Source organism: Corvus hawaiiensis, chromosome 19, assembly GCF_020740725.1.
Source record: "Corvus hawaiiensis isolate bCorHaw1 chromosome 19, bCorHaw1.pri.cur, whole genome shotgun sequence".
NCBI lineage: Eukaryota > Metazoa > Chordata > Aves > Passeriformes > Corvidae > Corvus > Corvus hawaiiensis.
Genome location: NC_063231.1, coordinates 11,091,786 through 11,118,039, shown reverse-complemented (window position 1 = coordinate 11,118,039; position 26,254 = coordinate 11,091,786). Strand labels below are relative to the sequence as shown.

The 26,254-nt window shown below is 54.5% G+C and overlaps 1 protein-coding gene across 4 annotated transcripts in view; it reads right to left on the bottom strand.

Annotated features, from left to right (window-relative positions):
• DNAH9 (dynein axonemal heavy chain 9) overlaps positions 1-26,254 on the bottom strand; it is a 148,550-nt gene that overhangs the window by 114,091 nt on the left and 8,205 nt on the right. The window contains exons 10-29 of one of the 4 annotated variants that reach the window (XM_048323778.1): positions 25,277-25,403; positions 24,161-24,416; positions 23,506-23,747; positions 22,382-22,517; positions 21,185-21,381; positions 20,620-21,044; positions 18,577-18,799; positions 16,870-17,036; positions 15,705-16,575; positions 14,715-14,845; positions 13,676-13,802; positions 10,270-10,422; positions 8,549-8,788; positions 7,438-7,598; positions 6,577-6,733; positions 5,724-5,828; positions 3,724-3,881; positions 3,256-3,394; positions 1,736-2,023; positions 837-1,047 (exon numbers count right to left, since the gene is read on the bottom strand). In XM_048323778.1, the coding sequence (XP_048179735.1) occupies positions 837-1,047; positions 1,736-2,023; positions 3,256-3,394; positions 3,724-3,881; positions 5,724-5,828; positions 6,577-6,733; positions 7,438-7,598; positions 8,549-8,788; positions 10,270-10,422; positions 13,676-13,802; positions 14,715-14,845; positions 15,705-16,575; positions 16,870-17,036; positions 18,577-18,799; positions 20,620-21,044; positions 21,185-21,381; positions 22,382-22,517; positions 23,506-23,747; positions 24,161-24,416; positions 25,277-25,403 (4,514 nt within the window). Of the gene's footprint in view, positions 1-836; positions 1,048-1,735; positions 2,024-3,255; positions 3,395-3,723; positions 3,882-5,723; positions 5,829-6,576; positions 6,734-7,437; positions 7,599-8,548; positions 8,789-9,384; positions 9,551-10,269; positions 10,423-13,675; positions 13,803-14,714; positions 14,846-15,704; positions 16,576-16,869; positions 17,037-18,576; positions 18,800-20,619; positions 21,045-21,184; positions 21,382-22,381; positions 22,518-23,505; positions 23,748-24,160; positions 24,417-25,276; positions 25,404-26,254 lie in introns of those variants that run through there. The other 3 variants (XM_048323779.1, XM_048323780.1, XM_048323781.1) reach the window with 3 other exon arrangements.

The window sequence follows — 26,254 nt, the reverse complement described above, 5'->3', positions numbered from 1 at the left end:
ACCTGCCAATGTCCCCCCTGCTGTCCAGTGCCACCCACAGTCCCTGATCCACAATCCCCAACGTGCAGTCCTCTCTGCAGGGTGCTGGCTGCATCCCACACTTCCCTGTGTCACTTTGATTTAGGGTCCCCAATCATAATTAAAAACAATTAACCCTGGCACTGGAGCAAAGCATGGGCCAGGGGAGGTGGTGGCAGCTCCTGGGGACCTCTGGCCAAGGATGATTTATGGAGCCGTCCTCCCTCACCTCCCCCACGGCTCCCAGAACAGCCACACACGGAAACCAAAGCTGCCTTTCTGGATTAGTCACAACCCAACGTTCTCACTCCACATCTCTGTAATCTTTCAGCAGGTTTTAAATGCTCATCTTATCCTCCTCAGGAGCAATCAGGATCAACAGCCTGGCAAGTGTCATGTGCTAGAGATCAGGCAGGGATATTCAGTGGAAAAACACCTCTAAGGCTGCTGGGAGTGTCCAGCCATGGAAACCTGGCGATGGCACTTTTTGGAGGGCCCCAGTGCACAGCACAGGGCAGGAGGGAGCTCTCTTCCATCAGCGGCCCAGCCCCAAAAAACAACCTGCCCCACTTAGGAATTGGGAAGTGTTGGTGTTAATGGACATGATAATTATCCTTATGGCAAAAGGCTAAATTCCCATTGATGACCAAAAAGCTGTGACACCCTCCACATCCTTCCAACAGCAAACCCTCACACGGCTGGGAGCGGCAGCCGGGCTGTGAGACCTGCACACAGAGAGCCATCATCCTGCTGCCACTCAGGAGGATCATTAAAAATACCCTTTTTATCTGCAAATTCAGACAGGAAATGATATTTACCATCTTTCCACTCTCTTGTTGCTGGGTTAATGACGCCAAAAAGCTCGTCATTGGTGACGGCCTTGGGGTTGAGGTCTGTCCAGACAGGACGGCGTTTCATCCTCTGGTAGGTCCTGTGCAGGGACCTCAGCACCTGAGACTTGCCCGTGCCTGCAGAGCCCACCACGAACACAGAGTGCCGGACACTCAGCAGCTCCTCCAGCTGCACCACCTGGGGAAACACCCCCAGAGCTCACACAAAGATGCCAAACTGAAGTTCAAGTGTGCAAAAGCTGGTCTAGGGGAAAGAGTCCCTGCCCCTGCACGGCAGGGGATTGGAATGAGATGTCCTTTCAGGTCCCTTCCAACCCAAACCATTCTATGGAATTAGCTCTCATTGGGCCTCTTCCGCAGAAATTTGTGAGCCAGAGACACAAAGGGATTTAGCCCCAAGTTTGGCCTGACCACCCTAACCATGATGGGTGAAATCCTGAGCAGGCAGGCAAACCTCCAGCACTATGTGACAGCCACCAGCCAAGGAGGCTCTGCTCTCCAAGGGCTGCATGTGCACAAGCCTACAAGAGTCGGTCTCTTTGTAAATCCAGGGAAGAGGCAGTGCTGGCTTTAGGAGCAGCTGCAACTGCACCAGACCCTGTCTGCAGGGGGAATATTGTGGCTGCTCCTTCCCTGGAAATGTCCAAGACCAGGTGGACAGGGCTTGGGAGCAACCTGGCCTAATGGAAGGTGTCTCTGTCCATGGCAGGGGTTGGAGTGAGCTGAGCTTTAAGGTGCCTTCCAACCCAAACCATTCCATGATACTGTGATTGTGCAGAGCCCTCTTTAAAGAGCCAAAGATGGCTGAGAAAACCCAAATGAGCTGATGATGGTGTAGGTAGAGCGGAATTATCCCCTGGTCTTACTTTGAGCACAAAGTTGTCCTCAGGCTGCAGCCGGAGCTCCAGCACAGCCTCCTTCACCACGGCCTCGAAAGCCAGGTCACGCTTCCGAGGCACATCCAGCGCAGGGAACAGGTCCCCAATCAGCCCCATGAACACTGGCACATCGTCTGTCACGATCTTGGGGATGTTAAAGTCACGGAGGGAGCGCATCAGGACCTGCTCCTCCGGCCGCTCGGGGTCCGCACGTTTGAGGGAGCCGGCCACCACCAGCACTGACTTGATGGCCCGCAGACCCCAGTCGTAGTGATCCTACATGGGGGGAAAGAAGGAAATAAAAACAGAGATGGGTTTGTGCCTAGACAGTACCAGCACAGGGGCAAGAACCAGCAGCCCCAGCTGCCAGGCCAGTCAGCAATGGAAATGCAGCCAAATCCATTATCTGTGTCGTGGCCAGAGACCTCCACCAGCCTGAGTCAGCTGGTCTCCATTTCAGAAGGTGAGCTTCCCACCAGGGACAGTACTAAAGAGTCAAATATTTCAGCTGTTCGTGCCATCACATGGGCTCAGAGTTGGCACTAAGTCAGCAGGAGGATTTGTGCTCTGGAGACCTAAGCAATTTTTTTCCCTAAACCCCAAAGCAGTTTGCTTGGCCTTTGTGCACGTTAAGCAAGGCCAGCCAGAGCCCTGAATCTGCAGGAGCTACTGAGGTGAAAGGCTTGTTAGTCCATTCTGAGGCCTCAGACACCCAAATTTCTCCATCCTGCCCATCCCCAGGTTACCAGGCACATTTGGTCCTGGGTACAGTCAACCAAGAAGGGGCAGGGAAAGGAAAAGGGGCACTGCTGAAAAGGAATCCTAAAGAGGCATGAGAGGAACTCAAGCCAACAAGCAAGTCCTTCTATTTCTGCTCCAGACCCTGCAGAGCACAGCCCAACAGCTTGACTGATTCATGTGGGAGGCCACAGCTCCCACAGGGCCTCCAGCTGCACAGCACAAAGCTTCCCTGACAAGGCAGAAACCCACCCAAGCTCATGCTGGCACAGCCAAGATCAGGTTTTCCATCTGGAGCCCTGACTCCACTCACCACTGGCCCCAGCTTTGATCTATGCAGACGATGACGAGTTAAAATCTGATTAACCAGAGTTTTGCACTGGAAGTGGCCCTGCATGGTCAACACTTGACATGAAAGAGAAGTATTTAGTTGGACTAAGAGAGGAAGAGTCATCATGAACCCCTCGCAGGCAGGAGAATCAATAGGATCTAAGAGACTGGAAAGCACAGGGTCACTGCACACTGCCCCAACCTTGGTGGCATTTGAAAAGTCTCACTAATGCAGCTGGCCAAGTGCTTTTGTCCCTGCAGATCCTCCAGGAGAGCAGTTTGAAAATGCCATAGCTCTGACGATCACAAACCCTCCCTTCTCCCAGCAGCTGCCACAAAGGCAGTCAGGAACTGAACGCCGTGAAGCTTCAGCCATGGGGATGCACGGCAGAGTGTCACATTCCTGATTTGGGGGATCCAGAGCACAGCACAGGGCTCACCTGCTTGGACAGGAGCTCCTTGCAGAGCTGGTACAGCGTGATGAACTTCCTGGCTAAGGCCCGGGCCTCGAGGAAGCCCTCGGCCACCAACATAATCTCACAGATCAGCTCGAAGTCTGGCACAACCATCGCACAGGGCCTAGGGAGACAGGCAGCAAAGGACTGCAGAGCAAGTGATGGCTACAGAGCTCAAGGGCAGTGGGTTTGTAGCTTTATTTTCCACATCCTCTCCCGTGAGCCACTGGAGACCTTCCCAGTCTGCCCACACTGCCTTTCCCATGGCACAGGACAGAGCTCTCTTGCCCCCCTTGTGCATTCCCTGATCCAGGCCTGGGCACAAGGCTGAAATCATCTGTGAATCCCCAGTGCAAGGGAATTTCCCAAGAAAATGAAGCCAAACCTGGATGTTCCACAAGACAATTTCTGCCACTCTTATAACACTGGTGACAAAACCTGGCCTCGACTCACCTGAAGAGAGCTTTTAAATTCTCAGGCAGCTCGGTTCGTCCTGCATAACCAGGGTTCATGGTGATGAAAATCCCGACTGAGGGGACTAACTTAATGTCTTCTCCAAGAAAATTGAAGGATTTCTTCTTCTCCCGTATGGCATCCTGCACACTCTTCACCTAGGAACCAAGGCAGAGCTTAGTGCTGGTGCTCAGGTATGAAAAACCCCAGACAGCAGTGCTGCCCTCCCTGCACTTGGCCCACAGTGACTGGGGCTTATCACTGCTCTGGTTTGTGTTTTTACTGACCATGTAAAGCCTTACACACTGTTTGGGGTAAATCTGTGTGTTTCCCATCACAATCCAACTCAGAAAAAGCAGAAAAGAGCTGAAGAGACCGGGCAGTCAAACTGAAAGGAGTTGCAAGAATTTGCTTCATAAGACACTGATGGATGTGGGTGAGGGGAGAAGGAAATGCCTCCAAAGCCACCTGGATCTCACAGCAAAAACCCCATAGGCTAAACCAGCTCTTCAACTTCCCAACCTCGCAGGAGGCCAGAGGTGATACAGGGCTGTGGAGGCACCCAGAGCACAACCAACACCCACAGCAGCCCCAAAGAGTCTGCCCTGATTCCCCCCACGCCCCTTCACCCCTCCTCACACACTGCCCTTCATGACAGCCCAGAGCTCCTGTGCTTGCTCTGCTCCTTGAGGACCTGCATTCCCCATAAAACTTGGCCTCAGCTCAACTGCAAACTGATCCCTTGATATTGCTTTTAAAGATTTTGGGGACATCAGATGCTTAATTTAAACCCAAACCCACAAGGCAGAAGCTGGGAGACCTCCCCTGATACCTTCACTCACTGATATTTGCCTGGTTGCAGCTTTTTTCTTCTCATCCCCCACTTTCCAAAGGGAGTGAGTCCATCACAGCCAGGCCACCTCACTGCCCACCTTCCACTGGATGGAGTGAGTCCATCACAGCCAGGCCACCTCACTGCCCACCTTCCACTGGATGGAGTGAGTCCATCACAGCCAGACCCTCCTTCCCAAAGGAGCAGTTCCTTGCAGCCAGCTCACCTCCTTGATAGCAGCACTTCAGCGAGGGAGGAATCTCTCTCTGCTGGCTGCCCCCAAGTTACACCTGTTTGCCATGCTAAAGCCAAGCAATTAACGGAGTTTCTCTTTGTAAGGACCCACATGGACACGAGCTGCATGACTAAGGCAGCCAATTAACCATCGCCATGGTTACCCTCTAATAGCAGCGGGAGAGGCGATGATGGAGTGACAGCCCTGCCTCTCACTCAGACACTGCTCCAGCCAGGAGCCAGGGAATCATTAGCAGTTGAGTCATAGCTGGGCTTCTTTTGTTCAGCTTCCCCTTTTATTTTAACATCCTCAAAGAGGTTTTTCAATGACAACTTTAGACTAGAACCTGGTGGAAGGGAAGCAGGGAGGGAATGACACACAAACTCCTGTACCCCAACTCCTGTACCTGCCTGGGACTTCTCTGGGACATCACATGAGGGACAACAATGAGAGAACGAAAGATGAGAGTGAGGAGGTCGTGGAGGGGTTCAGAACAATTTCTTTGACCAAAACATTTACAGAAGTGTAGAAACTTCTGGGCTCTAGACCTTAATTTCTGCAATGCCAAGCTCCAAAGAGGGTCTAGGAAGAATTCAGCACCTCAGTCAAACACTGGGATCCCAAAACCTGCACTGGCAGCTGACATTTGGGACCAAAAGAACTTTGATATCTTGGCAACTCAATTTTTGGTACTGAAGTCCCCCAAGACTCAAACCCTTCAGTTCTGCCCCTGTGGGAGCTGACTGCCTCTGGACAGTGCAGTTGAGCACCCAGCTGCCACTCCAGCTCCCCTGGCAGTTGATTTAACTGGCATTTTCAGGGGATTCCAATGAGATTTAGGATCTGGACAACACCTAGACCCAGAAGGGAGGGAGGGAGGAAGGCAGGAAGGAAGTCAGACTTGTATTTATCCACAAGCTTTTCACCACTTACCTGTACAGCAACCACAGAAAGGACCTCGACTGAGATCCTGTTAAATTCATCAAAACAGCCCCAGGTTCCTGTCTGGGAAAGGCCTTTGTAAATATTCCCACAAGACTGAAAAGAAAAAAAAATAAAGTAATATTACAAGAGTGAAATCACAAACGGAATCAACTCCAGCAAAAAATGGATTTGATTTCCCTGCCTGTTTATTTATAGCAATTTACAGTCTATTGTGGGTATTTAGAAAAGTGCAAGGGAGCAGTAGGCACAACTCAATTATAATATTTATAGCTCTGCACAGTTTGCCACTTGATTTGCTAATTGCACTCTCTCGACATCTCTGCACTCTGGTTCCATTTAAAGGTCAGCTGGGCTGAGCTACTGACAGCCCCACTTCCATGAGAGACCTCAGCTGGATAAAATACCATCCAAGGCCATCAAACCCACTGCCCCGTGGAGACCACAGGGCTCAGCCCCGTGACCCAGCGTTGGCCTCATCCCAGGAGAGGATCCTGAGAAACCAGGAGAGGTCCCTCCCCATGCCTGTGGGTGTGCCGAGAGGGAAGGGATCAGCACAGCCTCGGGCTTGACTGAACAGGCCAGAATTTGTGAAGTATTTCGTATGGAATCTAACTCCAGGAGGGAAGGGAAAGGTGGAACAGGGCAGAGAGCACAGCTCAGATCTCTCCCTCCTGAAGAACCTTGTGCAAGTCTTAGAGAAGCAAAGGGAGGAGGAGAGAAAGCTGTTCAGCAGAAAGGGAGGCAGCAGGGGTGTGAGGAGAGCGGATGGATAAGAGCAAGCCCAGCTGGATCCCTCCCATCCCTCAGGCTCCCTGAGCAGTCCCGTTTGGGGGAGCAGTACCTGGTAGTCCATCTGCTCGGAGCAGTTGAACACGTACACCATGATGCCCAGGGCACGGCCCAAGTCCTTGGTGGTCTCTGTCTTGCCGGTGCCAGCAGGGCCCGCAGGGGCCCCGCTCATGGTCAGGTGCAGAGACTGGGTCAGGGTGATGTAACACCTGCACAGGACGAGGGAAAAGGGGAAAGAGAGTGAGCTGAGTGCCACATGTCACTCCAGGGCACTCTGCAGAGCCCTGCGCCCTCCTTTGGGACAGCTCTGTGCGAGCATGGCCAAGCTGAAAGTCCTTTGGGGCATTATCAACCACCTCTGCCCTGCTGGGACTTCTCCAGTGCATCACAGAATCTTAAAGGTTGGAAAAGACCTTTAAGATCATCAAATCCGATCATCAGGACAGCACCAGCACCTTGTTCACCACTAAACCATGTCCATTAGTGCCACATCCACGTGTTTTTTGGACACCTTTGGTGATGGTGATTCTAGCACTGCCCTGGGCAGCCTGTGCCACGGTTTGACAACACTTCCAGTGAAGAAATTTTTCCCAATAACCAACCTGAACCCCCCCGGTGCAACTTGATGCTCATCCTGTCCCTTGTTCCCTGGGAGCAGACCTGACCCCACCCCGGTTGCCCCCTCCTGTCAGGGAGTTGCAGAGAGTGAGAAGGTCCCCCCTGAGCCTCCTTTCCTCCAGGAAAGTCCCCCCAGCTCCCTCACTGTAAAATCCCAAACCAAGTGGGAGTTGCAGCTCTGCCACGGGGTCGCTGGGACACAGGGGGAAAACAAGAGGGATGTGGGCATCCCAAGCAAACCCCTCTTTGTCTGGCAGCTCTGTCTCAGCCGTGAGGGAGCTCCCCAGGGCCTCACCTGTCGGTCAGGGGGGTGATCACGAGCCGAGGGGTGTTGCCCAGGTACTCGTAGGAGTACAGGAACTGGGCGTCGCAGATGTTGGCCAAGCAGTGCCGCTCCTCGTCCGACCAGCGGTGCCGCAGCTGCGACAGCCACAGGAACGCCTGGGCACTGTCCACCTGCAACGTGCCACCAGCACAGTCACAGCAGGGCAGGGAGTGCCAGGCACACACGGCTCGGGGCCCAAGGGCGCTGCGAGGGAGCTGTCACCGGCTGTGGACTGGTCACGGCAGGGGCAGGGGCTGAGGAGTGGCGCTGCCCCAGCTCCCAGAGGGGGAAACCAAATGAGCCAGAAATCTGTGCTCGGCCTGGCTGCCCCCCAGAAACACAGGTGAGGGTAAAGCCACAACCCAGCACACCCAGGGCACCTTCCCACCTGCGTGCAGGGTGGGATATGAGACTGTCAAGGACAGAGTGATTAGAGAGGTGGAGCCCCTCTGCTCTGGAGCCAGGCTGGGAGGGCTGGGGGTGTTCACCTGGAGAAGGGAAGGCTCCAGGGAGAGCTCAGAGCCCCTGCCAGGGCCTAAAGGGGCTCCAGGAGAGCTGGAGAGGGACTGGGGACAAGGGCATGGGGTGCCAGGATAAGAGGGAATGGCTTCCCACTGCCAGAGAGCAGGGATAGATGGGATATTGGGAAGGAATTCCTGGCTCTGAGGGTGGGGAGGCCCTGGCACAGGGTGCCCAGAGCAGCTGTGGCTGCCCCTGGATCCCTGGCAGTGCCCAAGGCCAGGCTGGACAGGGCTTGAAGCACCCTGGGATAGTGGAAGGTGTCCCTGCCCATGGCAGGGCGTTGGAATGAGAAGAGCTACAAGGCCCCTTCCAATCCAAACCATCCTGGGAGTCTATGAGGGCAGGGCAGTGGTGTGGGACTGGCAGACAAACCCCAAGGGATTCCCTGTGGCCCCACTCCAGAGCAAGAAAGCCACAGAAAAGAAAGCCCAAACGCTCTTCCTCATGGCCACATGTGCCGTGCTGAGCCAGGCACGATCCCGGTGCCTGCCCCTGCTCTGTCACTCCGTGATCTCCCCTTCAACACCAGCATGGCCCACGCTGGGCTGGGAACACCAACCTTCTGTGCTATCATCTTTGCCACCACGTCCCGCGCGTGCACGTCGATGGTGCAGATGGTCATGATCTTCTGCCTGTCGCCCTTGGAGAGCTGCCCCAGCAGCATCGTCACCAGGGTGTTCAGCTGGGCCACCTGCTTCTTGTGGTACTCCCTCATGGCCTTCTCGTAGCCTTCCTTCATCCTGGAGAAGGCCATGCCCACCTCAGCTGTCCACCAGATCTGGGTGCAGCAGAGAGCCACCTGGGGAAACAGTGGCTCAACAGCAGGGGAACACCAGGGCTGCCTGACTTTTGAGTGTCTGATCCATGGGGAGATCAAGGATGAAGCACCCCTGACATGAAATGCAGTATTTTGTCATACAGTATCACAGCAGGCAGGAGAGCAGGATCCACTTTACATCCATTGAAATCCCACTCCAGACACGTTCAGCAGCTGCTCAGCTGTAAATGAGCCCCTTTCCCATGTCTGACCACACAGGAGGCCGAGCTGGAGACCACGAGGCCGCCAGAGGGGCATCCAAGGGGCTCTTTCCTCTCATCAGGCCTCACCAACTTGTTCTCTCACCTCTCTGGGGGCAGGGGCTTCCTGTGACCCCTGGGGTGCAGCAGCCACTGCCCAGGCCCCCGAGCTGCGTCCTGCCCAGAGCTCCGGTCAGAGCAGGGAGCTCAGCCTGGGAATCCATCAAGAGATGGCCAGGAGAGAGGAGAACTCGCCCTTCCTCCCTCCTGGACAGCACAGGCAGAAACATTCCCATTCACAGGCAGAGACCCCGCTGGAAGCAGGGAAGGGCAGGACGGCAGGGAAAGCCCAGGTGCCCCCAGGAGCAGGGACAGTACCTGGGCAGGGTGGTCAAAGAGCCACTGGTCCCTCGGCTTGTCCTCGTAGGCCGCCACAGCCGCGGTCATCTCGTCCCTCACCGTGGCCCTCATGGTGCCCAGCAGGCGATTGAGCCACACCTCGACCTGCAGCAGGGATGAAATCCCAAGAAGACTCCTGCTCCTCCTTGGCAGCAAGGGATGGCAGAGAATGGGACAAGCAGCTCAGCTCTGCCGTCAAACAAGCCTCAGGCCTCCTCCAAACTGGGGCACTCAGCCATTTCTGGGCCTGCAGGATCAGCAGCTCTTTCCAAGCAGGTTTTTGTGGAACTCCAGCTATAGGAGGAACCAAACTGAACTCCGCTGAGGAGCAATTTAGTTCAGCGTGTTCCAGCTCCAGGCTGTGACAGAGTCAGCTGTGGGACCTGAGCACAACCTGCCAGCAGCAAGAGAACGCTGGGAACACAGTTCCTGCTGAATTTAGTATTTCACAGGCAAAGTCCTCACTGAGAGGAGAGTTTAAATGCCAAGTGCCATCACTGGGGAGCTCAGAGCTGGTATTACCTACTTCAGCTTCCTGTAATAGTCCATGGAGAAAAGTGCAGCTACAGGGACAGAAAAGCTGAGCAGTAATTTGATTCTTAAATTTTGTGCTTCCACTCATCCTACAAAATAAGGAAGATTAGGCCACAGCTCTTGCTCACACCGTGGGCTGTGAGGGCCCATCCAGAGCAGGACTAGAGCTGTGGTGTAAGCAAGGATTAAGTTCCACACTGCCTCTCCCAGCTTTTCTCATAAAGGCAGGGCAGTGAAGCTCTACAAGATCTTGGCCAGGGATGCCCACTCAAGGGTGTGGGAGGGCAGGTTCCACCAGGCACCTTGGACAGACAAGGCCTCCCCTCTCACCTGCCCGCTGCAGTCACAGGGCTCACTGAACCGGACATATTCCTCCTCTCTGCTGTACATTCCCAGCCCAATCTTGGTTGTCTTCTGCTCAGAGTCCACCTGGAATTTCAGCTTGGCCAAGTTGTCAAAGAGTTTGGGAAGGTGACGCTGCACCTGTGAAAGGGATTGTACAAATAAAGTGAGGGAGATGGGACAGGCAGGGCAGAGAGCAGCAAAGGTGTGACAGGCACAGTCCTGCTCACGAAGCATGACTTGGACATCCTGGCAGCACCACATCTTCTCACTCATGGCCAGGATGCTGCCAGCACAAGCCTCTTGCTGGCCTTCTCAGTATTTTTTCTTGTAGCTCATTTTAGAACAGGGACAGGCCCTAATAAATCCTGAGATCTCCCAGACAGGGCAAAAGCACAGAAACCATCCAAACACTGCCTGACCGAGTCCCAGTCTCCCTGCAGGCAGTGCTGCTCCACCCTGCTCCCCCTTGTCCTGTTCTCAGCACTGGGAAGTTTTCCTCACTAGGAACCTTTCTGATTCTTCCCTCCTAGAAATCAATTTTGTGCCAAAGAAAAGTCCTGAATTTTCCTCTGTGGAGAAGCCAGATCTTTATTTCTGCCCGAGTCCCAGGATAAACAGCTCAACAACCCAGACAAAACCCTCATCTTGACCAAAACCACTTCTCCAGAAGGAGCAGAATGATTCAGTCCTGCCCTGTCCACAGCCAGCTGAGCCTGCAAAGCCAGAGGGGAGACACCAGCACAGCTCCTGAGGCTCCCAACACCAGCACCTGCCTGGAGCTGAGAGGTCACCAGAGCTTCTGGAGCAGTACCTCACACCCAGGTACAGCCCTGTGTCACACACTGCTGCCAGCAGGGAGCCCACGGGACAGGGCAGCCCCCAGAGCTGTCCCAGCCAGGTGCTGCTGAGACAGGGAGATGGACAAACCCCATGGGCAGGGTGGGAAAAGAGAACAGCCTGTACCTCCTGGTGCTCTCCTGCTTTCAGGGAAAGCTGGGAGCACTGGGGAACAGGAGGCTGAAAAGCAGCGCCACGGAAAGGGACCTGGGGGTGCTGCTCCACGGCCAGTTGGATCTGAGCCAGCAGTGCCCTGGCAGCCAGGAGGGACATCCCTGTCCTGGGGGGCATCAGGCCCAGCGTGGCCAGCCAGGGGAGGGGCAGGATTGTCCCACTCTGCTCTGCACTGGCGTGGCCTCACCTTGAGTGCTGGGGCAGTTTTGGGTGCCACAATTGTAAAAAGACATTAAAGCATGACAGAGTGTCCAGAGGAGGGCCATGAAGATGGTGAAGGGCCTTGAGGGGCCATATGAGGAGCAGCTGAGGGCACTGGGTCTGTTCAGAGGAGAAAAGGAGACTGAGGGCAGAGCTCACCAGGGGCTGCAGCTCCTCCTGAGGGACAGCAACCCAAGGCTGGAGCTGTGTCAGGAGAGATTTAGGTTGGATATAAGGGAAAGGTTCTTCCCCCAGAGGGTGCTGGGCACTGCCCAGGCTCCCCAGGGAATGGGCATGGCCCCGAGCTCCAGGAGCATTGGGACAGCGCTGCCAGGGATGCCCAGGGTGGGGTTATTGGGTGTCTGTGCAGGGCCAGGGGATGCACTGGGTGATCCTGGGGGTCCCTTCCAGCTCAGGATATCCTATGATCCTGTGGCTCGTCTGTCCAGTTCTTACTCCCTGTCCCACAGAGGATTCCAACCCCTCCTCACAAGCTGTCCCACAGGTGGCCACAGCCCATCAGTTTCCCACCTGGCCAAATCCCAGGAGGTGCCAAGTGGATCAAGAAGCAATGGACACCCAGCTTCCCCACGTGGACAAGCAAATCTCCTTTCAAATCTTACACAAACCATGGAATCCTATTTTACACCTGTAAGTGGTCAGGCTCAGCAATGCCCACTGGCCACTCACAGCCCCTGGCCACTCTGCAGGGCCTTGGCTGTGCTCCAGCACTCGATACAATTCTGCCACCAGAGCCCAGAACGCACCTGAATCTGCACCAGGTCGATATCCAGTTCAAGTGGATAATATCATTGTCTATTTAATCCTCCTTTAGGAATTATCAGGCTTTGAAACTACAGTGGAAAGGCTGAGAGCGTATCCATGCGTGATCCTGCCTGACATTTACTTTGATTTTACTGCAAATAGTTTTGAATAACTGAAAGCACCAGGAATTTCTCCTTACTCCATGGAGCATTTCAACACAGCAGCTTTGCTCTGCTTCCTGTGTTTTTCCTCTCTTTCTCTCTCCATTTTAAGCATCAATCAGTGGTGTATTTACGACACTCTGTGGGCTGAAAACACCCAGCAGCAGCAAACACATCCAAGCAGAGTTAAAGGTTAGTGGCAACAAGAGCATTTCCAGACCTGCCCCACTCACGGGCTGCCACAAATGCTGAAAAGGAGGAAAAGCTCAAGGAGGGTGAGACTGCTCACTACTAAAAGGTGGAATAAGGAGTTGATTCCTTTCCCAACAACCTCCATTTGCTGTCAATATGTCGGTTTGGTTTACACACCAACCTTAGGATTAGTGATGCCTCCCAAACCAGGCTGCTCAGGCAAAGTGGCTGAGGCTTCCTGACAGCAGCTCCACCACTGCCATGCTCCATATGGAAAAGCACCTGCAGGACTGAATCCTCTGAACTCTGCCCACGGGGGATAGAGGGCTCTGATCCCTGGGAATGGAGGGAAGGGGACTGTGATGCCATTTCTTACAACAGGAAGGTGACTGCCAGCTCCTCCCCGGGAGGATCCCGCAATCCTGCTGAGTAAACAGGAGGAATGGTGCATTTGGGGCATTCAGACCCCATCCCAGAAGCCCTGTGCAGGGTCAGGCACCCATCTGGCCCTGAGCCACAGCCACTGGCTGACCACCAGCTGCTCACCTCGTGCAGGCTGTGCTCCTCCCTGCCCTGCCATCAGGACATCCCAGAGGCTTTGCACAGGGGAAGGAAGAAGCACTTACTGGAAATTGCCTCTTCTGCCCTCTACAAACCACCAGTGTCAACACCTCCACACTGGAACGACCCATCCGGGGCTCTTTGTTTGGGGGCATCCCAGGTTGGGATCCAAGGTCAGCAACAAGTTTTGGATGAGATCCTTGAGAAAGTCAGTTTCCTGCAACCTCACTGTATCCCAGCAGGAGCAAGCCCACGGTTTTTATGGCACAAAAGCCATGGAGGTGCTCTCTGAACCTGCCACAAGCATCACCGGGGTTAGAACAGACAACCCCCAGGGCAGTGTTGTCAGCAATGACAGATGGAGATCAGCTGTGAAAGAGTGATTAATCCGTGCAGGGTGGGAGAAAATCACTCCCACCTGGGGAGAGTCCCAGGACAACACCTTCCACTGACACTACTGACAGCTGGAAAACGCAAAGGTGATGCAGTACAAGCCTTACCAGATGGGGGTTGGTGCCGTTGGAAAGAATATCCAGTAAATCTGCAGAAGAAATGAAGTAAAATCTGGGGAAGGCCAACCTTTTCATGTCCAAATATTCAGCCAAAGCCTTCTCACACAGAGACAACCTGGGGAGACAAAGCAGAGCCCAGGACAGCTGGGTAAATACCCTGCCAAGCTTCATGCTGCCCTTTGGCTCATCAGCCAAGTTCTCCCCACCATGGGGAAATGCCAGGCACCAGCTGAGCCCACAGGCTGCTCCTTCCCACAGCCCTGAATAGATCCACAAAGCACAAGGGAGCTCACAGCTCACTCTCTGCTCTGGGGGTCAAACACCCAAGAGTTGGGACAGCCTCATAAAAAAGCAGAAGCACAAGTGGAAGAAGAGGTTGGGAAGGTTTGCAGTCTGACCCACTGCTTTAGACAAGCTCGTAGCTGCCACAGGTGGTGGCATCCACTGGGATGAACATTTCCAGAACTGCTTTTATTCTAATGAGCCACATTTTAAAGTCTGATTCCAACCAGCTCAGCTTTTTGTGTTTGCAGAGCATGAAAGGAAACTTGTTTGCTCCGATCTAAAATGAATCTCGCAGTGTTCACATGCTAAACTGCTGCTGAGCTTACAAAGTTCTTAAATAACATTCTCTGTGAGGAACATTGGCCTTGTTCGATTGAAAATAAAATCAAATCTTTATTTGAAATGGAGAGCTGCTACTGGCACAACAGCTTAACATGGACTTTGAAGTGTTTTTCAGGCAGATTCATGTGTTAAATGAGAAGTGTCTCCAACTCAGGGCATCAGGTCTGTTTCAGGGAGCTGTGGTCAAATTAATATTCAGGATGAGAGTGTGCCAGATTCCACTTAGGGGCTTCAAGGTGATGGGTCACAAACAGAAAAACTTGAGAAAGATCAGAAAAGCTGTGATTTGTGACTGCAGAGGATGCACAGCCTTGGGAAAAGCCTTGGAGCACAGGTTCAACCAACTTCTTATAGTTGATTCCAGTCTCTGACAAAACCCTGGGACTGATGCTCTACCTACCTACTCTGGATGTCCTCCAGCTGCTGGGACAGACCTGGTTTATTGGTGGCCTCAACAACGTTTGGAGTTTTCTGAACTTCATAGGCCAGTCCTTTAAAATCCACATCAATCCCTTCAAAGCGCCTGGAGTCCTACAAAGGGACACAAAGGTCACAGCAACGCTCTAATGGTGTGCTGAGAAGTCCCATCCTTTGAGGGCTGTCCTTGGGGTGAGGGGAAAGTTCCTCCCTCACCAGTGAAAGGCACGTTCCTCCTCAGCACAGCTGCAAGTGTGGAGTAACACTGGGAGCTGGACCTGAGGAGCTGGGTAAACACCCTGCCAAGCTTCATGCTGCCCTTTGGCTCATCAGCCAAGTTCTCCCCACCATGGGGAAATGCCAGGCACCAGCTGAGCCCGCAGGCTGCTCCTTCCCACAGCCCTGAATAGATCCACAAAGCACAAGGGAGCTCACAGCTCACTCTCTGCTCTGGGGGTCAAACACCCAAGAGTTGGGACAGCCTCATAAAAAAGCAGAAGCACAAGTGGAAGAGCACCAGCTCTGCTCCATTTCCCAGAGCAGGAGAAGAGCTGCTCTCCCCCAGCACCAGTGTGGAAGGCCAGGAGGGGAAGCTGCCAAAGCTGCCTGGGCCAGCTCTGTTTGATGATTTGCAGTGTCTGAGTAATGATCTCGCTCCTCTCCCCTCCGAGGGAAGAGGGAACACGCCTGCAGCACTGAAGGAAGGCAGCAGCTCCTGCTCAGTCCCCAGGAACTCTGTGTTTGCCATGCAGTGGTGGCAGGGAGACCAGCCCCTCAGCACGGCTCAAGCACAGCCTGGGGTACAAAACCATCCTGGGGCAGCACTGGGGGAACAACCAGAGCACGGAGGGAGCCTCCAGAAGCAGGAGAACAGCCCTGCTTTGGGGAACTTGGCACATATAACCCCATTTAATAATGGAGCCTCCTCTACAGCACTTTCCGAACAAGAAATCCGGGATTTGGGGGCTCATACCTGGGGAAGCTGTGCCCGGATATCTTCTGAGCCTATGAAAATGCTCTCCAGGTGAGACCACGAGCGCTGCACCTCAAACCAGAGCGAGATGATGGAGTCGGCGGTGGAGAGCTTCCTCTGCCAGGCAGACACCTCCTCCAGGAAGAAAGCGATGTACTTGGATGACATTAAATTCTGCAGCTGCACCTGGTTGTCTTCTAAAGTTTCAATGAGCTCCTCATCTGATCTCAGCAAGGGGATGTTGGTGCGGGGGTGAGGCTCATACTGAAACTCCCTGGAGCTCCAAGTCACCCTCAGCTCCTTCAGCACCTTCTCCATGCTCATTTCTCGCACCGCTTTGTCCACAATGCCATGGACCTCCCCCTCAAACTGATGCAGGTTGAGCTTGAGGAGGTCAGCCAGGGTGGTGTCCGAGTCCATCACAAACCTCACGCCCGTCACCTGCATCAGCTGGTTCCAGTGCCTCTCCCTGATGGCAGGATTTTGCAGTTCTGCCACAGCCTTCAGGGCTGCCAGCATGTTCTTCACCTTGCTGTCCAGCCCACTGAAAGCATCCCACGCCCTCATCTCCTTATCCAGATTCCGAATCTCTCTTGCGAACTTTTTGCACTCCAGATCCATGTTCTCCACGTTAATATCCACCCATTTGGTGGTCTGCCAGTCATCGAGGCTGGTGTTCACCAGGGAGATCATGTCCCAGAGCTCTTTGAGAAGACACAGCTCCTTCCTGCACTGCTTCAGTTGTTTATACTCTGGCACCGTGACTTCAAACAGACCGGCTGATTCATAAATCGAGGTCATGGCTGACTCCATCTGTTTAATCTCCATGTGCTTTGCATCCAGCAGTTGATAAGGCTTTTCGGTGTCAAACCTAGAAATAAATGTTTATTCTTCGTAAGTGATATTGCAACAACTTCTAAAGAACCCATAAAACAACCAGAGCCTCTGAGAGCCACGGGAGAGATGAAAGGTCTCTACTACACCCTGATGGCTGAGCCACGTGGCACTGCTGACACCCCTCAAACCCAACCTCTTCCCGGGGACACAACACCACAACCACGCAGGCTGTGAGCAGGGAGGAGGTCTGTGGATCCCCAGCACATGCAGGGATGAGCCCTTACAGCTTTTTTCTCTCCAGGCTCGTGCAATGCTGGAACACCTGTACCTGAAGGGAGCTTCCCTCCCGAAGCGCTCCCGGAGCCGCAGCTGCTGGGCGTCGAAGGCGGCGCAGCTCTGGCGCAGCGCTGTCACCTCGCTGGCCTGCAGAGGGGCCACCTGCTGCTTCACGGCCTGAGCCAGCTTCTTCACCTGGCTCCACTTCTCCGGCAGCTCCTGCGGGCACAACGGCACTGCTGGGAGGCAGGGTGGGCTCTGCGGGGCGAGATCTGCTCATGGATAACCACAGAACGGGAAAAGCAACAGCTCCCGGGGCTAAAACTGCTGGGGAGTTTGGTTGGGATGCCCCAAGTTGTGCCTGGGGGGGTTTAGACTGGATATGAGGAAAAAAGTTCACAGGAAGAACTGTAAAGCATTGGAACAGGCTGCCCAGGGCAGTGGTGGAGTCACCAAGCCTGGAAGTGTTCAAAAACCCTGTGGGTGTGGCACCTGGGGACAGGGTTTAGCAGTGAACATGGTGATGGTGAGATGTTATTATCTTAAAAGTCTTTTCCAACCTTGACAATTCTACGACTGCCAGGGGCTCTGCTGTCCCCAAGTTCCCTCTTCTCCACGTGCTGTGCAAGCCCACAGGAAAGACTTTGGGTTTCTTCTTGAGGAGATTAATGGAGACCCACCATGGAAAGAAGGGAAATAGCTGGAGGCAGCTCTGAGGGAGCAGAGATGGCCAGAGAAGGGCCAGCTCCTCCTGAGGGGTCTCTTCCTGGCATTTTTTGTTACAGTCTCAATAGACATCACTATCCATGACCATGGCAGGTCACAGAGCTGCTTCCTTCTTTTCCTACCAAGCAGCAGCTCCAGCCCATCCATCTCCACAGCCACGGAGAGAGAGGTGCCTAGAGGGGCTTCTGCTTTTCCCACTCCATGCAGGAGGGAATGAATCATTCACACACAAGTCTTGCAGTCACTCGCCAGGAAGAACAACTCCCTTGCTATCTCCTGCCTCTGGATGGCTGCTCCACATCCTCATTTCTTCTACGAGGGAAATAAATCAGGTGCTTGAAGGTATTTGCACACACCAGCAGCTCCCAGGCAGGGGGATTTAGAGGAGCTGGGTTCCCCAAAGGGCTGGGCTTTATGGTGGATGAAGACACTGCTGACAGGGCTTGTCTCTGTCCCCTTGGGCACCTCACCATCTCTTACAACCTTCATCTCATGGTCCCCTTTGCAGAAATGAAAGGAATTCCCAAAAGAAAACTGACTCATGACAGCCGGATGTGGAAAGGTGCCAAAATGCCCTCATAACCTGCTCCCAGGGATGTCCTCTGGGTGAAGCAGATCTGGTAGTCTGACCCAGAGGAGGACTGAAGTCCTGTGAGAAGGCAACTCCCCTGCCAACATTATCCTTCCCATCTCCATAGCTGCCAAGAACCAGCTTATTTCAAAATAATTATAATTCAACCTAATTAACAGATGGATTTGAAAATGCATTAATTTTTTTTCAAGAGTAATCGCTGGGAGATGGAGCAGGCAATTCTATGTTTTTCACACATAACAAAAGGCTTAATCTCTGCTTTAAAAGAAAAATCTCAATATAACTCCAAAATTTAGAGCTATTAAGGCACATCCTGCAATAGCAAAACGCTGCCCACTGAGGCCCTCTAATGACAAGGAGCAGGGCCTTGGATATCCCTGGGATGCTGCTCCACTCCTGCTCCTGGGCAAACTGCTGTGCCCACCACAAGTCCTCACCCACCTCCAGTTGCTGGTGGACTTCCTCGGGCAGCTGCTGCTCGTAGGCCCTCAGCAGCTCAATGGTTTCCTTCAGGGGCTCAAACATGGCATCAGTGGCACTGTGACGTTCCTTCACAGCCAGCAGGTGCCCCATGACTTCCACCAAGCCACCATAGTCACCTTTCTCCACCTTTCTGCTCAAACCTCTCTCGGCAGTTTGGATGAACTCGTCCAGGTCAGCCAAGCTGTGGAGCACAAAGCAGGGAAGCACAGGATGAGGGCGGTTCCTCTGGAGTGAATATTCAGCCTCAGAACTGCAATTCCTGCTCCAAGGTATCCCTGGATGTGGTACAGCTTCCTTCAAGGAACAGAAAGACAGCTTGGGACTTCTCAAGTTGGAGACAGAGCACCTGAACAGAGACAGTGAGCTCAGGAGGGCTCTGGAGGAGGGGTCTTTGAGAGGACAGGTTTTACTGGGAGGGTGGGCAGGCCCTGGCACAGGGTGCCCAGAGCAGCTGGGGCTGCCCCTGGATCCCTGGCAGTGCCCAAGGCCAGGCTGGACATTGGGGCTTGGAGCAGCCTGGGACAGTGGGAGGTGTCCCTGCCATGGCAGGGCTGGCACTCGATGGGCTTTAAGGTCCCTTCCAACCCAAACCATTCTGGGATTCTGTGACAGTTTTCGCCCCATCTCTTCCACCACAAGAATCCAAGCTCCCCAGGAGAACCTGACACACTGCAAAGCTGTAACACACAGGGATTGTCCTTCATGCACTGCCTCACCTCCCAGGGCAGCTCCCTGCTGCAGGTGGTACAAATTCACAGCAGCTCAGAAAAGCAACTGGACATCAGTGGCACGAAGAAAAAAATCCCTCCAGGACTTTAAAATTAAGATCCCTGTCTCTCAAAGCCCTTGAGCCATAAACCATCACAGACAAGGAGAGTGTCTGGGGCACGTTTCCTCAACTGCTTATCCTGTTCTTACCCTCACCAGCTGCTGGGCACTTTCAGCAGAGCAACAGTGGGCTCCTGGGCCTCCAGTCCTTCCCAGCACATCCATTCTCCACCTCCCAAACCACTTATTTTTAAGTGCCTGCTTAAATTCTCTGGATGCTGCTAGGCCTAAAAGTATCCTTAAATACTTCACCTAATAAAGACTAAACTGCTGAGTCAGGGACTCTCCATAACAGCTCCTAAATGCTCATTCTCTGCCACACAAAAGCTCTTTGCAAAGAAATTATCTGACAGAATTATGGTGCTGAAAAGCACACAAGAGATCCTATCACCACCCCACACAGCAGCCTCGTCTTCAGAACACTTCCCTGGGAGCATCCAACACCTAAGACACCCTTCAGCTGTGACCAATAAATCACCTGAGGCATTGTCCTGCACAGAGCCAAGCAGCTCTTCAGGCGAGAAACACGTGTTAATGCAACAGTTGGAGCCCAAACTCCTCCTTTTTGTAGCCTGAAGCCACCTCCCCGTGACTGCTCATGCCAGGCTACCCAAATCATGAGCTTTTAGAAACCTCATTAATGCAGATTTACTGATGGCCACCACCAAATCCAGTAAAGAAGCCCAGAGCCCTGGCAGAGATGGGATTATCTGGCTCGGGATGAGCGGGCAAACACGTGCCCTGTCTGACACCACACGTCAGGTCCCAGGGGCATCGGCTCAGGGATGTCAGTGGTACCAAGTGATGCCACTGTTCCCAGCTCACACACCAGCAGGGACCAGGGCACGGAAGGCACAGGGATGTGATGGAGCTGCCGTGCAGCAGGGGCCCTTCTCTTGCTCCTGTGTTAGCTCTGGAGGTTGTCACGGCCCCGAGGCTGCCAGAGCTGCAGGAGCACTCAGACAACGCTCCCAGGGGTGCACAGGGTGGGATTGTTGGGGTGCCTGTGCAGGGCCAGGGGCTGGACTGGGTGATCCTCGTGGATCCCTTCCAACCCAGGGCATTCCATGATTCTACCACTGACTCTGCCATCAGTGTGAAACGACACAGCCCAGCCGAGACAAGAGAAGCCCCGGCGCAGGTCCCAGGAGCAGAGGCAGGAGCAGCTCTCACCTGTGCGTGACGTGGTCCAGGAGGTGCTGCTTGAACACCAAGCTCCACCTTTTGATCTCATTGAGCAAGGCTGCCTTGAAAGGCCGGGCATCGAGCCTCAGCCAGCCCTGGAAGGTGCTGACGGGCTGCATGCGCGTCACCTCCTCGTAGAGCTGCTCGTAGGAGCCGATCTGCTCCCTGAACTGCTGCAGCGTGGGCGGCACCTCGGGGACCCCGACCTCGCCCTGGGCCTCGATGTCGGCGGCCGTGAGGACGCGGCCGTAGAGCAGGAACTGGCGGCACAGCTCCCTCCTGTCCTCCCCGTACAGGTGCGAGTAGCGCTCCAGCCCCGCGCGGTGCTCGCGGCACGCGCCCGCCGCGGCCTGAGCGCGGCTCAGCAGCTCCTGGCGCATCCCAGACAGGTCAGACACGGCCTCCAGGTCAGCCTGGACAGGGCACAGAGGGGACAGGCGAGAGGGGAGAGAAGAAAGGAGAGAAGGGAGAGGAGAGACGAGAGCACGGTGACGTGGGAGCACGTGGCACCTCCTCACTGCCACCCAGCACGGGGAAACTCCATGGCACAGACCTGGTAGTGGCAGAAGCCGCTGTGCGCGGCCAGCCGGGGCACCAGCGAGGAGATGCGGTAGATGCCGTTGAGGAGACTTTCCACCATGTCACAGAAGCCACCCTTGGCACCAGGGTCCAAGGGAGGGTGAAACACCAAATCCGGGGTCACCAAATCCAGCTGCACCTCAAACAGGGGAGCGAGGCCTGCCTTGGGGTCTGGTAGGGAAGAACGGAGATGTCAGGATCTTTCTCAAGGGATCTTGAGCCACCACTAACGTCCTACGACAAGATACCACATGGCCTACAGGGACAGCAGGAGGGTGTGGTGGCAGACACACTCACTGCTGTCTGCACAACCCATGGAGATGTTGGCAAACCAGCTGTGCTGTGGTACCCACCAAAGACATGGAGAATAGATGAGACACAAGTGATTTAAGGACCAGAAAACACCCTGAGGAGGAAAGGCTTGAAGAGACCAAGCTCTCCAGCTAATGCAGAGGGAGTCTGAGAGCTGAACCATGGCAGCAGGGAAGTGCTTGCAGAGGAGAAAAACAACAGGAACCAAGAGGCTCTTTAATTTAGTGGTGAAAGGCGTAAAAAAACCCGAACAGCAACCAGAAACTGAAGGCAGATGCAAATGTGACAACATATGCAAGTTTTTAACAAGCTGGTGAAGAACTGCATGCAATTCTCCGGCTCACTGTGCCTCCACATCCAGAAGGGAAGCGTTCCTGGAGATGTGCTTTAGCTGGACACAAGCTGCTCCAAGTGAACCTCCCTGGTGGCCCTAGGCAGGAGGGCTGGGCTGGTGACTCCTGAACCCAGCTCACCTCTGCTCAGCAGCTGAGGGTTTTATTTTGTGCCTTTCAGAAGCGGCACTGGCTCTTGAGACTCCTCACAAAGGGAAGATAGTGCCACCCTGATGCTTTGAGCATGGGAGGGTGGGAGGTGACAGCTGCCCAAGCACAGACAGGGGAGGATGCCTCTGTTGTCTCCATCCATGAACCCTTGCCAACAGCGCACAGCCACCTCCGTCCCTCCCCCTGAGCAATCCAGTGACCAGTGGTGGAGTCACCCTCCCTTCCCGGAGGCTCCAGTGCCAGAGGAAAGCCAGGAAGAAGAGAACAACTCCTGAGAGTGAGGGAGCACAACCAGAGACGTCCCCTTGGAGAGGCTGAGCAGGCACTGCAGCCAGAGGACAGGAGCCAGGCATCACCTGTGTTCTCCAGGAGGTTCTTGAGTGAGCACTCGATGGCAGTGAAGAATCCATCCAGGACTATCTCATCCACATAATCCAAATACGCCTTCCAGGCATCAGATGCTGGGTTGGCAAGTAGGAGGCTCTGGTTTTCCTGGAAGACAAAGAAGATGCCTTCACACACAGCAGGGCTGTGTCCTAAAGAAGCTGCCCACCCCTGAGGGCTGATGCTGGGCAGCACAGAAGTATCAGCCTCATGGAGGGGTAGGAAAGATGGACCTTCCTACTGGTGGCATGGTCATGATTTGCTCCTGTCAAGGGCTCTGTGGTCTCCAGGAACAATTCAAGGTGAAAATGGAGTGCAGAAGAGCCTCAGAAGGTCCTCCACATGTTCTCCTCCCTCTTCTCTGAGACCACAGGACTTGAGGCTGCTTTGCTCCCCTGGGGCAGGGAGAACTGGGGGGTCTCAAAAGCCCATCCTGATGAACCCATCTAGTTCTCTTCAGAGTCCAAGGCCAGCCAGCGACCCTCAGGAGAGGGCTGGGCCTAAAACCCATCTCCCTCCAGGCCAGGGGCTATGCGTGACATGCATAACACCTGGCTCCAGGCAGGTGAGGAGCACAGCTTTGGACCTTCTCCTGGCCTGCAGAGGACTCTGAGCTCTGGCAAAGCTACTGGAAAGCACCAAGGTTTGGGCAGCAGCTTTTCTCCTGTCACTCAGCTTCTCCCTGGACGGTCAACACCACGTCCTGCTCCACAGAGGGACATCAAGCCTGGATCCGAAGGGTCAGCCCCAGCCTCTGTTCTCAGGTAAACACCTCCAAGGGGATTTTTCCTTGGAGCAGGATCCCAAACCCGATGCACCACTCCCCTCTAGTGGCTCTCCAGCAGCCAGAGTCGGAGCCAGACCCTTCCCTGGGCTGCAGCTGCTGCCGGTCCTGCCCCGGGCTGGGAGCCCAGCGGTGCCAGCCCCACAGCCCCAGTCCAGCTCACCCCTCAGAGCCAACATCGATCAACACCGGGGCAGGTTTCCAAATGGGACCAGGGAGTTGCTTTAAGGCGAAGCAGCTCTGGACATTTTCAGTGCTTCAGGGACACACGGAGCCTCTCAGGAGCTGCCCACCCCCAAGGTGCCCCCTCACCTTCACCAGCGAGTGGATCCTCTGCCCGGACTCCCTGACGAGGCTGCAGCGCCGTTCCAGGCGCTCCTGGCACTCCTCCAGGCTCAGCACTGACTCCCTTTTGGAATCCCTCCTCTCGAATATGGGCGACCCCCACGAGTGCACGATGCTCTGGATCTCCTCAGCATTGTCCTTGGCTCTCTGCACCCTCTGCTCCAGATCACAGACATCCCCCATCACCCCGGAGATGTGATCCCAGACACCTGGGGAAGATGAGATGATTCATTACCTGTTTTCAGAGCTGCTGGGCCCAGCTCCAGTACTCCCCCCTTCACATTTTTTCCTCGTGGTCTCATGTATTTCTCACTCAAGGTGAGAGATTCACCACCTCGAGCAGCAGAGCCACCTCAATCTCCCCCCTATCCCAACAAGCCACACCAGGGACCACCAGAGCCTCTTCTCCCCAGAGCCTGGGCTAAACCTGAGGGGAGCAGGATCCTGCCCAGCGGATCAAGGGAATGTGGAAAGGAGCTGGAATGCTGGGGGCTGCTCCTCATCTCCCCAACGCTGGCTCTGACAGAGGGTGCCCTGTCCTACTGGGAACTGCCACTGGGAACCAGGGAACAGAGACCAGGGGGAATGTGAGGAGACCCAGCATCACCCACAGCCAGCTCACCCTCCATCTTCCAGGTCAGTGTTTCTTCTGCCTCTTTCAGCTTCAAGTCGATGTCCTGCAGCTGCCCCTGCACCAGAGGATATTCCACCTCCAGCACCGTCCTCAGGACCTTGTTGTAGCTGTTCCCCATCAGCTCCAGGCTGGCCACCAGCTGCCGGAAGGATTCCTTGCAGGAATAGACCTCAGCTGCTGCCGGAGGGATGGCTCCTGCCCCGCTGCCCCACAGGTAGCTCACCTCCCTCAGCACCGACACCAGCTGGGGAAGCAAGGCACAGAGCTGAGCACAGCCCCATCCTCCCAGCTCCCAGCATTTCCTCCAGTCCATTCTGAGCATCACAGGGCTTTCCTGCTGGTTTATTCCCGAAGCAGCACGCTGGAAAGGGTGTGGGCAGCTCCTGCTCAGTACCACCTGTTTCCCATTGATCTCTGACTCTGGGTTTCTTCTCAACTCTGTTAAATACCAACCAGCAAACCCTAGGCAGCATCTAAAAGCCACCATCACCTCCAGTCCCCTCGGCCATCCCCTCTCAGATGAAGGCTGACCCACAACACAAGTCTCAGCAATGCTGTGCCTGCAAGCAGAGCTCGGCCATTATCAAAGTGAAAGATAAGATGGCTCCAGTTCTCTTGGTTTGCTGGGCTGGTTGACTTAAAAAATAATAATAAAAAAGTAGTACTGTGGCCCCAAAGCCAGTGACTCAGCTCCTTCTGGTGCCACCTTCCATCAAATCTCTGGAGTCACAAAATAAACCTTCTCTGGGTTTTTCACGCCCTTTCAGAAGCTCAGGTTTCAGGCACACACAACATGAATGTGCATCTGTAGATGATGTCCCACTACTCCCCACACCAGTATCAACCCTGGTCTGGACACGCTGACACCAGTTACACCTCTGGTTCCTGAGGCACTTCCTGCCGCTGGCTTCAACCAGAATGTGCTCTGCTCCAACTGTAATCCTGGTACTCAGGCAGAGCAGATCTATGCCAGATCCTTGTCACCCACCATGGGAGGGGCTCCACAGACCAGAGAACAGACCCAGTGCCAACCCCACCAGATGTCCCTCACAGCCTGGGGACATGCCCTGGGAGGCAGGAGAGCTGAAGGGCAGTGGGTCTTACCTGGGGATCAAAATTGACCTTGATCAGTTTGGTTTGTGGGTCCCGCCGGATGAGTGGCTGAGTGAGGTTGTACTGGGATTTTTCTGAGACTGTCTGGGACCAGTCTAAATAGAGCTTTTCCTGATAGCTGCCAGAAAAGAGAAACATCCACCATGTAGTTACCAGGCCAGCAGAGTGCAGGTGTAACTGGGTAGAAGCCAAGCCCACTCTGAGGACTGAAGAACGTGAAGGAACCCTCAAAACCCATCCACGCCATCTCCACAACCAACAGGGCTTCTGACACTGACACCCAAAAAACAGTGGCAGCATCAAGGCAGGAGGGCAAAGCCCTCCCAAGCACCAGTTTTAGCAGAGGGTTCAGATTTGGAGAGAGACTTTCCAAAGCATTTAGGCTAACGTGATATATCAGCAACAGGGGGTTTCCAAAGGCCAAAGCAGGACAGATGCCTAAAGCCACAGGGATGCTGGGGGTGGCTGCAGCTGACCTTACTTGTCTGAGTGAGACCATGACAGCCCTGGGATGGGAGCACAGAGGGCAGAAGAGGGATCCTGGCATCTCACATGTCATGGACAGTCCCAGCCTCCCAAGTGACAAAGTCACTTCTGAACCACGCTGTCACCTGAGAAATGTCACCCAGGAGACAGCACCCCAAGGTGGCCACCCCAGACCAACTGTGGGGCTGCTCCTCTCTGAAAGGCTATGCTGAATTACCCAGCCTTGTTCTGGTAATGGGAACAGGGTTCCCTCCATCCACTCTGCAGGATCCAGCAGCTCGGGCTCTCGGCTCCTTTCACTGGAGATGGGGAGCAGGGCCCTGCAGGGATCTCCTCCCTGGGGAAGAGGCTCCTCTCGGGACAGCCCAGGTTTAACACTAAACATTGAGATGCCAAGTCCTGGGCAGTGACTCCCAGCCCAGACTGTGGAACATACACATTACAGCCACTGCAAACACAGCCAGAGCATGGGCACCAGAGGAC